Genomic DNA, 12,344 nt, shown 5'->3' on the forward strand with positions numbered 1-12,344 from the left:
CAAGGTAAAAAGACAGCCAATATCTGGACTTGGGAGCAGAAATTTCACACTGTGGGTCTACAGCAGGTACTGGACTTTCAGGCCTGGTTAACCCCCACAAGGCACAGGAGGGGCAGTTAAAGGCAGGTACTGGGAGCATGTTGCACACCCCAAAGAGGGCCCCATCTTGCAGCACACTGGCTGCCCTAAAGCTGGGGACACTGGGCACAGCCCCCACAGTCTTCTCACAGAGGTGGGGGCCATCGTCAAAGCAAAGGTCAGCAAGGAGGCAGACCCTAGTGTCAGAGGATTGAACTCTGGGCTCCCCAGCAGGGGTTCAACAGCAGGGGAGGGTCTCTGAGAGGGTTCCCACATGCCAGGGCAGCTGAGCCCACAGGAGGTCAACAGTGAGAACAAGGGAAAAATGTAGGGAGGGAGCCTTCATCAGAAGGATTTTAGGGGGCCTCCCTGTCCTGGATAACAGTGGGTGTAGAGGCAGGTGGGGTCAGCAGCTTGCCCAGTACTTTCTCTAGGCTTGATGATAAATCAGCAAAACATATCTGACCTTTAAGCCTCAGCTCGTGTCTCCTGCACACGGGACTCTCTGCACACAGCTGCCTCCTTCTGTGCCCTCCACAACAGGGAAGGAGCCTTCAGGAGAGGGGGGTGGGGCTACAGAGCCCCAGAGAGGCTGTGCCACAGCAGAGGCATCCAGCATCCCAGTTCTAATCATCAGTAAAACACTGAGCTGCTGACCTTGTTCTCAGGACATGGCAAGGAGTCCTGGAGTGGCCAAAAGGAATGGAGGGAATAGCAACAGCCCTTCTAGAGGAGGTAGTCTCTTGCAAGTGATTCTGGGACATCTGGGAGAAGGTCCTCAGGTACCCCAGCCCAGCCCATACAACTGATTAAAGAGACTGTCCTTGAGGTGCATATAAAAAATGGGGCCCTAGACTGCAGGAGGCCCCTGTGGAATGTCAAGGTGACTGGGGGAGCGGGGAAGACTCTCAGTACCCATCAATATGGGACTAGGAGTTCCTTTACACAATCCTCAAGGGATGGAGTGAAGCCTGAAGGATTCTGTGAGTGGGAAGGAGGATGGTCTTGTGAAATGTGACAGAAACAGAAGCAAGCCTCCAAGGGCACTGGTATTTGCCCAATCCCCCCCGCCCCCCCCCCACACACACGTAATTCCTTAGAAAGCTGCATTCCCACTTCCCTCCCAAGGCCCCAGCTCCAGTCTGCCCTCCCTCTCCAGCTGGGCTCTTGCCACCCATCTTGCTTGCTTCCCACACTCCTTCCAGGACCTCTGTCCCAGCATCCCCCAGGGCTGCCTTTGCAAGTCACCTGGGACCTTTCACTTCCCCAATCTCCTCTCCACCCCCGTCTCTGCCATAGTCCACACTGGTGGCTGCTCCCTGCTTCCTGAAATATTCCTCTCCCAGCCTGAACCACACCCCTGGGATCTTCTGGTCCCCTGACCACATACTCTCTCTCTCTCTCTCTCCCTCCCTCCCTCTCCCTCTCCCTCTCCCTCTCCCTCTCTCTCTCTCTCTCTCTCTCTCCCCTTCCTGTGCAGGTGCCTCTCTATGCCCTTAAGTGTCCCCCAGGGTTTTCTTTTTTCTTATCTCAACTTGCTACCCAATCTCATCCACTCCAAATTATCTAAATGACCATTGTACATAAATGGATCCCAAGGGTCTACTCTAGCTCTAAATGTGTGTTCACCCTCCCCTGGATGACCCCAGATACCTCAAATACAAGCCCACCAGCCTCCTGCAAAGCCATGTCCTCTACTCCATGCAGGCATGACAAGGCCACTGATGCTGAGGCTTCACGCTCCCAGAGGCCCTGAGCCTCCCCGCCCTCTCCACTCGCCATTATCTTCCCAAGACCTTCTTCCCAGACCCCCCGTTCAGAATTAAGCCCTGAGTAGCCCTCAGCCTTCTCCAGTAGCTCACACCAAGCTCATCCTGGCTTAGAGTCCAGTGATAGAATCCATGTTTTCATTCACTATGAGGAAGTGGACTGTCTGACCCAGGGCTTCTCAAGACTAGGTATAAGTGTTCATTAAATCCTAGATTGATGGAGTTGCCCCATTACCCTTGCCTGGGACACTGCCCCAGTAACAACCTGATAGCTGGCTGACATCACCATCTTTGCAAGACCCTTCCCCCAGCTGGTTCCACCAATCCTCAAGGGGCTAGAGCCTGTATTCTTCCCCAGCCTGAGAGCCAGCTACACCCTGGACTTCTGCAGAAAGAAGTCCTCCTGCTGCAGGTGCCCTGCAGCCCACCCAACCCTCCCACCTGGAGCCCCACTCTCCCCTGCAGACCCCTCACCACCACTACCACCACTACAAGCTAGTCCCTTAGTCCCTCCTGTTCCAGGCACTGACAGGTCCTGGGGAAAGGTCTGGGACCTTGGTGACCTGTCAGATCCCTGACTCCTCAGTGCCCTCCTGACCCTGTTTCTATTCCCATCCTGTCATACCCCCAGGAGGTTACATGTTCACTGTCCACTTGGAAAAGAATTTCCTTTTTTTTCTTCTTCTTGTGGTTCAGCGAAGTACAAAACCAGATGCTTGTAAAGGCTAAATCCGTCCCGTAGCCTCTCAGCTCAGAATAGCTCTCTGGGGAGCCCAGTGGACCCAGGTGGTGCTGGGGGTGGTACCTTTGGAAAGTGGGGCTTCACTCAGTTCTCCTGCAGGTCTGGGCTGGCATTTCTTCCCTTCCCCCATCCACCCCTTGGTGGAAGCAGGGAAACAAAGGGAGTGCTGAACAAGCCCCTGGCCTACATTCTCAAATTGCTCTTGTCTGGAGAAGAACGAAGCAGGAATTCCGGGGTGAATTTGGAACCAAGAAGAAATCTGGGAACTGGGGCCACAACAGACTGAGCTTTTAGAGCCAGGAGCAGGAGGGAAGGATGCATTGGAGGAGTACCTCACCCATGACATTCGTGGACGTTCCTTCCAGGAGTTCACCATTCATGTGACTCCATCATGCTGTTTGCATCCACCTTTTTCTGTCCTGCCAGAAACCATAGGAGTCTCAGCTCTCATTCCCGAGACCAGCCACAAAGATCATGGTTCACTAGCCAGCCTATGGATTGACTAATTTGAGGTCAGGTCTGAACAGCTAAGCAGGCAGATGGGAATGAGATGGAGCATGTGATACAGAACACAGCTGTCTGGGTACCAGTGTCTGTGGGTAAAGTAATTCTCCTAGATGGGGGAGGGGTGGAGCACATAATGAAGGACATCTCTAGCACACTGGATCAGCTAAAAATGCAGCTGCAAGTAATAAGGAAGCTGCTTAAACATTGGTCATTAATTTTCTCACCTGACAATTTATGAAGTAGGTAGTTTCTGGCAGTGTAAGTCACACACACAAGCTCTTTCTGTCTTTGCTTCATAGTCTTCGGTGTGTTGGTTTTTATCCTTCTTGTTGCTTCACCATGACCAATGGCACCATAACTCACATTCATATTCAATGAGGAGGAAAAAGGAGAAGGGTCTGGGCTGTGGAATCTGCCTCCTTTTATCAAGATAATAAAGTTTGCCCCAAACCACCCTTCCCCAGCACACCTCCACTTAGGTCTTAAGGGCCAGAAGTGGGTGCCATGCCCACCCTGCAAGGGAGACTGGTAAAATAAAAAACCAGATGGAGTGATTGGTTTAGAACACAGGTCTGTAAAGTGGGCCAAATTTAGCCCACCACCTGACTCTGCACAGCCTATGAACTAAGAATGGGTTTTACATTTTTAAATGGTTGGAGAAAAAAAAGTCAAGAGAATATTTCATGACAGGTGTATTGTATGAAAGTTATCTCTTGGCCCACAAAGCCTAAATTAAAAAAAAAAAAAATTTTGTCAAAAAGTTTGTCGACCCTGCTTTAGGGCAACGTGGATCATTGCCTCCCGTTGGAAACACTGCTGTTCTGAACAAAATCACAATTCTGGCAGCAGGAGGAAGCAATGGATATCAGGCAGGCAGCTTTCAGTGTCTGTCACATAGGCGAGTCACCACACTGCAAGCCTGTGTCCGTTATCTAATCTGAAACAGCATAAGCTAAGAGTTCCCCCTCTCACCACAAACAAAACACAAGGGGGTTTTTTTTGGAAGCTCTCTACCTCAAGGACATTTTCCCTAACTGACCAAATGTGTGGGATTTTGAAAGAGACTAGTAAAAAGTAAAAGGGGACACAACAAAACATCTGGCTGGCTGTGCCCCAAAAGGTTCAATGAGGTATTATTTGCTTAATGAACTTGCCCCCAGCCACGGGGCAGGTTCTCAGTATTACAGGTCTAGAAAATGGGTCTGGTCAGTGTTCCACAGTCTCATATAAGCTGACACAGATGGCCTAACTCACTAGGACATGAAGATCGTAAGCCCAAAGCCAATGTGCTCATTTTTAATGGGAACTATAATTTAACTATCACACAAGCCAATGTCCTCATGATGATATATGAACATGATGGGAAGCCAAACTGTGGTCTGAAAGCCACTAGTGAGTTCAGAGGCCAAGCCAGGAAGTTAAAGGGGAGAGTCACTTATTTAGTGCACCAGGCATGGAGATCAGTCCCCAGGCCAGGGTTCCATCTCCCAGTGCATTGTGCCTCTGTTTCCATATATATCCCTCTCCATCCTCCCATCTCATGCTTCAATCCCAGGCTTTTGTCTTACTCTGTACCTTTAAGTTTGCTTTACTTGTCTCTAATCTCATTTATCATGGGTCCATTTCAGAGTGGAACCCTCAAAAGCCAGTCTTGAGAGATTTTATGTCCAAGCTCTTAGGGAATAGTCACCCTAGTAGACAAGCCTACAAGTGCCAAATGCCTGGGCCTCTTACAGATTAGGCATTTGGTATTCCTCCAACCCCAGGTGGGAAATACACCTGCTCAGATGGGCCCAGGTGCCCTCTGATGCCTCTCAACCAGTAACAAATGGCCAGGTGACAGTCAATAAACAATGCATGTATTTTATAATATTTACTGACCACCTACTATGTGCCCAGTCAATGGGGATACATTCATTAAAAAAAAAAAAAAATGTCAGTCTCCATGGAGTTCTCATTTCAGGAGAGACAGGAGTGATAGGTAATAACAACAAAACATATAGTAAATGGTGATAAGCAAAATAAATATAACAGGGAAAGGGAACAGGAAGTGTTGAGGCTACAGGATGTTGCACTTTCAGTTTGAGTACCCAGGGAAGGTCTCAGGTAGAAGGTGATGTGTGAGAAAAGGCCTGAAGATGGTAGTGATGTAAACCATGCAGATTGCTGGGGGAAAGAATTCCAGGCAGAGGGAACAGCAGGTGCAAAGTCCTAACTTAGGAGGAGACCTGGTATGATCAGATTAGCGAGGACTGTCCTACTGCCAAGAATTGTTTTCTGAGCAGCTGAGAACACAGTAATGATCACCCACCCTCCTGATTCCCTGCAGGAACTTTCTACCTTCAGCAAAGACTTTAATACTGTCCAAGCTTGTGGGTCTGGGTCAGAAGGGACCTTGAGAGCAGAGGGAAACATTGTAGTTTCTCAGGTGCTCCATTTGGTGGAAGAGGAGTAGCAGCAACTCTGAATTTTTAGAACAAAGTTCTTCCTTGTGAGCTGAGAACTGGGCAGTGGCAGTTAGAAGATCTTTCCTCAGTCTGGTAGAACCAAACTAAAAAAATGCCACTGGCTTCTATCTCTTCCAGCTCCTTAAGCCAGAGTCAAGCCATGAAGTGAATCCTCCAGGAATCTGAATCCCTTGGCCCATTCCTGCCAGGCCCCTTTGCTGGAACTGTACCACCCTGTACCATGGGTGGCTTCCCAGTCTATGGGCCATTGCTCACTCTATCACTAGTGCCTAGAAATATCCCTCTTGTGCTAGATGACTCCCCCATAGAGAGGTGTAACTGTCAACTATTGCCATGATAATGCTGCAAAACAAGCCACTCTTGTTATAAGAGCAAGCATTTGTTTTTCTTGTTTATGTGTCTGTCTGCAGGCGGTAGGTTTGGTTCCAGGCTTCTGTAGGCTCACATCTATTCCCCTTTCTCCATATTCTCCTTGAAACATCAGCTATCAGGGACCTGTTCTTCTTATGACAAACGGCAAGCAAACGAGAGGCCAAACCCAACTGTGCAAGCATGCTGGAAGCTTCTGCTCATACCATATCATGTCTGTTCATTTTCTGTTGGCCAAAACAAGTCAGATGGCCAAGCCCAAAGTCCATGGGGCAGGAAAATATATTCTGCTCCCAGAGAAGAGGAAAGCGATTGAATAATTGCTGAATAATCTTTAACCCATTATAGGGAGCTGGGTTAGGACTTCAACACATGAATTTGAGGGGACATAATTCAGCCAATAACAACCTCTTTAGTGGGAGGAGATGCAAGATCACACAGCAAAGCAGGGAGAAATGAAGAACTGAGGTCACTTTTGCCATTAACAACCACAAGTGGCAACCAATCTAGCTTTTGCCCGGAACTAGAACAAGCTCTATTAAAAGGAATCAGGGTTCCCTGGAGAAATGGCTGTTTCAATGAAAGAAGCAGGAAATATACAAGATAAGCCTGGAGCATCTTATAGTGCCAGAAAGTAAGGAAGTGCCCCCAAAAGAACAAAATCCCACACATTGATGGGGCCATGTCAAAGGGACATAGGAGCCAAATGAAAGAGCTCCCAGAGACCAAAGTGGGAACAATTTAACAACAGTATAAAGTAGTATTAGATTACAATCCAAAGTATAAAATAAATATCCATGAGTCCATTCTGATATAAATAAATGATTGAATAAGTTAATAAATAGAGAGAGGTAAGGGAAGAGAAGGGACAATTTTCATATGTAGAAGAATTCCAAATAAATTATGTAGATACTCTACTCTAAAGGAGGGGAGCATAACTCCTTAAGTGTGGGCTGCAAAGCGACTTCCTTCCAAAGAGGACAGTACGATGGTGCGGGGTGGGAGGTGGGTGGTGGAGATAACTTTACAGTACAGAAACCTGACAAAGTCTATCTCAGCAAAGTGATCAAGGTCATATGATGAGATGAAAATGGCACTTTAACTCTGTGGTTTTCCTCCAGAAATCTATAACCCCAGTCTAGTCATGAGAAAAACATCAGACAAATTCTAATAGAGGTCCATCCTACAATACACCTGACTATACTCCTCAAAACTGTTAAGATCATCAAAGACAAGGAGAGTCTGAGAAAACATCACAACCAAGAGGAACTTAACAAAACATGATGGCTAAATGTAACGTGGCATCCTGGATGGAATTCTGGAACAGAAAAAGACATTAGTTTATTCATTTAGCCTATGGACTTTATTTAGTAATAATATACCAATATTGGTTCATTGATCATAACAAATGCACCATATTAATATAAGATTTTTTTCTGTAGTTGGATTTTTAAAATATTTTATCTATCTACCTATCTATTTATTATTTACTTATTTGTTTGGCTGCACCAGGTCCTAGTTGCAGCACATGGGATCTTCATCGCAGCATGCAGGATCTTTTAGTTGCAGCATGCAAGATCTTTTTCAGTTGCGGCATGGGGATCTTTTAGTTGCAGCATGCAAGATTTTTTTTAGTTGCGGCATGTGGGGTCTTTTAGTTGCGGCATGCGGGATCTTTTAGTTGCAGCACGTGAGATCTGTTTTAGTTGCGGCATGCAGGATCTTTTAGTTGCGGCATGCAGAATCTTTAGTTGCAGTATGTGGGGTCTTTAATTGTGGCATGCAGGGTCTTTATTGTGGCATGTGGGGTCTTTAGTTGCAGCATGCAAACTCTTAGTTGCAGTATGTGGGATCTAGTTCCCTGACCAGGGATCGAACCTGGGACTCCTGCATTGGGAGCGCAGAGTCTTAGCCACTGGACAACCAGGGAAGTCCTGTAAAATGTTAATAATAGGGAAAATGGAGATGGGGTCTATATACTCACTTTTTCTGTACATCTAAAACTGTTCTTAAAAAAGTCTATTAATACAAAAAACCTGATAGAGTTGAAAGTATAAAGAAATACACAATTATAATTGGACACTTCAACTACTCTCTCAACAATCAATAGAACTAGACAGAAAATCAGCAAGGATATAGAGGAAATCAACAACACTGTCAGCCAGCAGTATCTGATCAACATCTACAGAACAATCCACCCAACAACAGCACACTGCACATCCTTTGCAAGCACCACAGATCATATACCAAGATAGACCATATCCTAGGCCATAAAACAAACCTCAACAAACTTAAAAAAATTGAAATCATACAGTCCAGATTCACTTAGGGAATAAAATAAATTCATACTGCTTATTTACTTAATAAACTTATTTACTGAAGCATAATTAAACCTTTCTAGCACAGAAGCTGACACACAGAAGTCTGCTAAATGAACAAAATAGTGAATGAACGAATGAATGAATGAATAAAAAAGAAAATATCGGATTCCCTGGTGGCGCAGTGGTTGACAGTCCGCCTGCCGATGCAGGGGACACGGGTTTGTGCCCTGGTCCGGGAAGATCCCACATGCCGCGGAGCAGCTGGGCCCGTGAGCCATGGCTGCTAAGCCTGCGCATCTAGAGCCTGTGCTCCGCAACAGGAGAGGCCACAACAGTGAGAGGCTCGCGTACCGAAAAAAATAAAAAATAAAAAAATAGGGCTTCCCTGGTGGCACAGTGGTTGAGAGTCAGCCTGCCGATGCAGGGGACACGGGTTCGTGCCCCGGTCTGGGAAGATCCCACGTGCCGTGGGGGCGGCTGGGCCCGTGAGCCATGGCCGCTGAGCCTGCGCTCCGCAGCGGGAGAGGCCACAACAGTGAGAAGCCCGCGTACTACAAAAAAATAAAAAGAAAGAAAGAAAGAAAGAAAAAGAAAATATCTTGGGGGCCAACAAGGCCCCTTTTTACAAAAGGTTAAGAATGAAAAACAAATGGTGCTCTAGAATAAGTTGCAATCTTACTTTATTAACTTATTCAGCAATAATTAAAGGTACTTTCTATGATTCACTGAATTTTTTTTTTTTTTATTCAGAAAAGCTCACCGAATCCAGGACACAAATGTTCCCTGTGCAGCAAGAGGGTTGCATTCCAAAATGGCCAGCAGATGGCGCCAAAGGATGTGGTTCAGCCCATGAGGTTGTCCTTCCACAGACCTACAGGTCCTCCCAGCCATGGAAAGGAGAGCCAGCCCAGTCCTTCCTGTGTCTCCCTCTGCAGCCTGAGGACCCCCACCAACCACTGCTAGGGTGAGGATAGTAAGGATGCAAGTGTAGGAAATGCTAACGTGATGCTTGGCCAAAAGAGAGGCAATGAAAAGTGGGAGTAAGATGAGGGTTGGTGATGGGAAAGATGTGAGGACACTGAAATGTGGGTGGCAAGCATGGAGTGGAGAGAATGGGGATAGGAAAGGACAAGCAAAGTCCCTGAGTTTGGGGCATGGGATGCACAAGTGATGGGTCACACACTTCCATCATGCCTGGGAAAGGTCTAAAACAGCAGTCCCCAACATTTTTGGCACCACAGACCGGTTCCGTGGAAGACAATTTTTCCACAGACCAGCGGAGCTTGGGTATGGTTCAGGCGGTAATGCAAACAATGGGGAGCGATGGGGAGCGGCAGACGAGGCTTCGCTCACTCACCTGCCACTCACCTGCTACTGTGCATCCCGGTTCCTAACAGGCCATGGACCAGTACTGGTCCTTGGCCCAGGGGTTGGGGATCCCTGGTCTAAAAGGACAGATGTGAAGGCTAGCAGTTTGTAGATTTGTTGAGGAAGCTGCCTCCAGGTGGCTTCTATTTTGTCCATGAAGCAGGAGACTATGGTGCCTGTTGACAGTTGGTGGGGGAGGAGAGGTGTCAGAGTTGAAGGGAAGCTGATAAGGGAAGCCCATGAGGACTGCTGGCCAGCACCAAGGGTGGGTCTGGGGGATGACGCCATTCCGCTCAGCTTCTTCACTCACTTGTTCATTCGTTCTGCAAATATTCATTGATAACCCAATATACCAGGTACTATTTTGGACAATGTAACCTACATCCTGGGGAAGGGGTGGGGGGGACAGATGGACAAATAAACAAAAAAATATATGACATCATGGAAAGAGAAGGGCTATGAAGAAACAGGCAAGGGGAGGGACAAAGAGTGCTGGGAGTGCTGTGAAATGGGGTGCTTAGGGAAGTTTTCCTAGAGAAGTGACAGCTGATTAGAGAACTGAATGCAGTGAGGGAAAGAGTTGCACTACCTGGGGGCAAGCATTCCAGATAAAGGGGACAGCTAGGGCCAACAGAAGGGGGCCACGGAAGGAAGTGGGGGCCACAGAACAGATCACACAGGACATTGGAAATCACCTTTTATGCTCAGTATGATGGGAATCACTGGAAACCAGGGAAGCACATAACTGGATTCATATAGTTTAAAGGGTCACACTGGCTGCTGTGTGGAGAACAGGCTAAAAGGGCCAAGCATGGAAGAAGGGACACCAGCTGGTCATTATGAGAAAACACGGCTTTCATGTGAATATACCATTATGTTTGGCAGACCATTAATTAGACAGGCAGTTCTCTAGAACTGAACCAGCAGCCCACCTCACTCTGCACCTTGGGATCACCTGTGGGCTCATCCTGACAGCCCGAGCAAATGCATAGTGACTCAAACCAAAGGCACTTCACTCCTACCTTTGTTTGTAGGTAAGGCTCCAAGTGGGTCCCATGAAGGGGGAGCTAATACTGCTCACCTGTTCCAGAGCAGCAACAGTGGAAAGAGACAGTTATTTGCCAAGTAACCCAGCCCCCTGAAGGAACATTTCTGAGGCTTCCACAAAGCCACAACTGAACACCATGCCCATGGATTCACTAATGCCCACAGCACAAGAAACCATGCAACAAATTCTACATAGAATCCAGTGCCAGGAAAGAACTTTCCTCTCAAGTGACCTCCCACAGGTGACAGAAATTGTATAGCAGGCATAGGCACAGGTGTTGGCCTAAGCATGCCATATTAGACACCACTAAGAGTCATTTGAGTTTCAATCAATGCCATGGCTGTTTCAGGAACCTAATCACAGCAAGGAACTCATCCTGTGTCCCTGGTACATCTAGTCTCTGGTACATATTTCTGGTGGGCATATGCACTCATTTCTCTTCGGTATATACCCAGGAGTGGAAATGCTGGCAGGCACATGGCCTGCTTTAGTAGAATCTGCCACCACAGTCTCCCAGTGTGGCTGTACCCAGTTCCACTCTGTCTGGTAATGGCCTAATTTTTTTTTGATGGCACCAGCCTCTTCTTTTTATCACATAATAACTAGAATAAGCCTGCACTGTAGCACCAAACAGACCTAGGATCAAGTCTCAGCATCACCACCTACCTGAGTGATCTTAAGCACATTACTTGCATTACTTAACTCTCTGGAGGTTTTGCTTCCCCATGGGATGAATCACCCTCCCCAGCCTGAGCTGGCATCCATGCCAAATTAAGAGACTCTACCTCCAGCACTTAACGACTACCCTCCTGACGCGCACACCTGAAGCTCCCCAACATGCAATCACCAAATAAACATTTCCAGCCCTTCACCCTCATAGAGTTCTTCAAAATTCCTACACCTGTGATCCAGAGACTCTACGTATTACTTTCATCCCCCATACTTATGGGATGAGCCACTTCTGTCACCACTTTCCCCAGCACAGATGGTGGGGAAAATCCAGGACATGGGGAGGGTCCATGATTGGATCAGTGCCTCCAAAGGTGAAGTTAATAGAAGGTGCTTCCTGCAAAGTAACTCTGGCCAGGAAGGAGATAGACACTCTCTGACCAAAGTAAGATGCAAATTTACATTGTCCATTTAAGTATGGTTATGGAAATATCTCCAAGATATGTTAACTACAACATTATGTTAACTACAACAAGCAAAATGCAGATCAGGATGAATACTTTGTCACTTTAGCATAAAAAGGAAAGAGAACAGTATACATTTACAGTGACATCTAAAAACGGATACACAAGATACTAATAACATGGGGCCATTGGAAGTGGCAATGGTATTGGGGACAGGCGTGGGAGGAGGTTGTTCAGTGTGTCCTTTTATGACTTTAGAGCTTGAACTACATTGAAAGATCCTCTATTCAAAAAAATTTTTTTAATATATACTTACAGTTTTTCAAGTTATGCATCAGGTGAACATGAATCCCTGACATAAACTCCAAGAGGGATGTCTGGTGGGTCAACCCTGGCAAAGCAAGGATGCCTATTAGATATGTCCATGTAGGTGTGTGTGTAGGGGTGTATATGCATGTAGGAAGGTGTGCATGTAGGGATGTGCAGGCAGGTGGAGGGAGGTGTGTAGAGATATATCTATGTGTTAGACATGTCCATCACA

General features: G+C 47.0%; 1 protein-coding gene across 6 annotated transcripts in view; it reads right to left on the reverse strand.

The window, feature by feature from the left end:
- SMOX (spermine oxidase) overlaps positions 1 to 12,344 on the reverse strand; it is a 61,581-nt gene that overhangs the window by 9,163 nt on the left and 40,074 nt on the right. For 3 of the 6 annotated variants that reach the window (XR_010836606.1, XR_010836607.1, XR_010836605.1), the window contains exons 7-8: positions 7,812 to 7,867; positions 3,321 to 7,251 (exon numbers count right to left, since the gene is read on the reverse strand). Coding sequence is in view for 1 of the 6 variants with exons in the window: in XM_067013637.1 (XP_066869738.1) it covers positions 7,221 to 7,251; positions 7,812 to 7,867 (87 nt within the window). In the remaining 5 variants the exon portion in view is untranslated. Of the gene's footprint in view, positions 1 to 2,255; positions 7,252 to 7,811; positions 7,868 to 12,344 lie in introns of those variants that run through there. The other 3 variants (XR_010836609.1, XR_010836608.1, XM_067013637.1) reach the window with 3 other exon arrangements.

Source organism: Kogia breviceps, chromosome 14 (assembly GCF_026419965.1).
Source record: "Kogia breviceps isolate mKogBre1 chromosome 14, mKogBre1 haplotype 1, whole genome shotgun sequence".
Classification (NCBI taxonomy): domain Eukaryota; kingdom Metazoa; phylum Chordata; class Mammalia; order Artiodactyla; family Physeteridae; genus Kogia; species Kogia breviceps.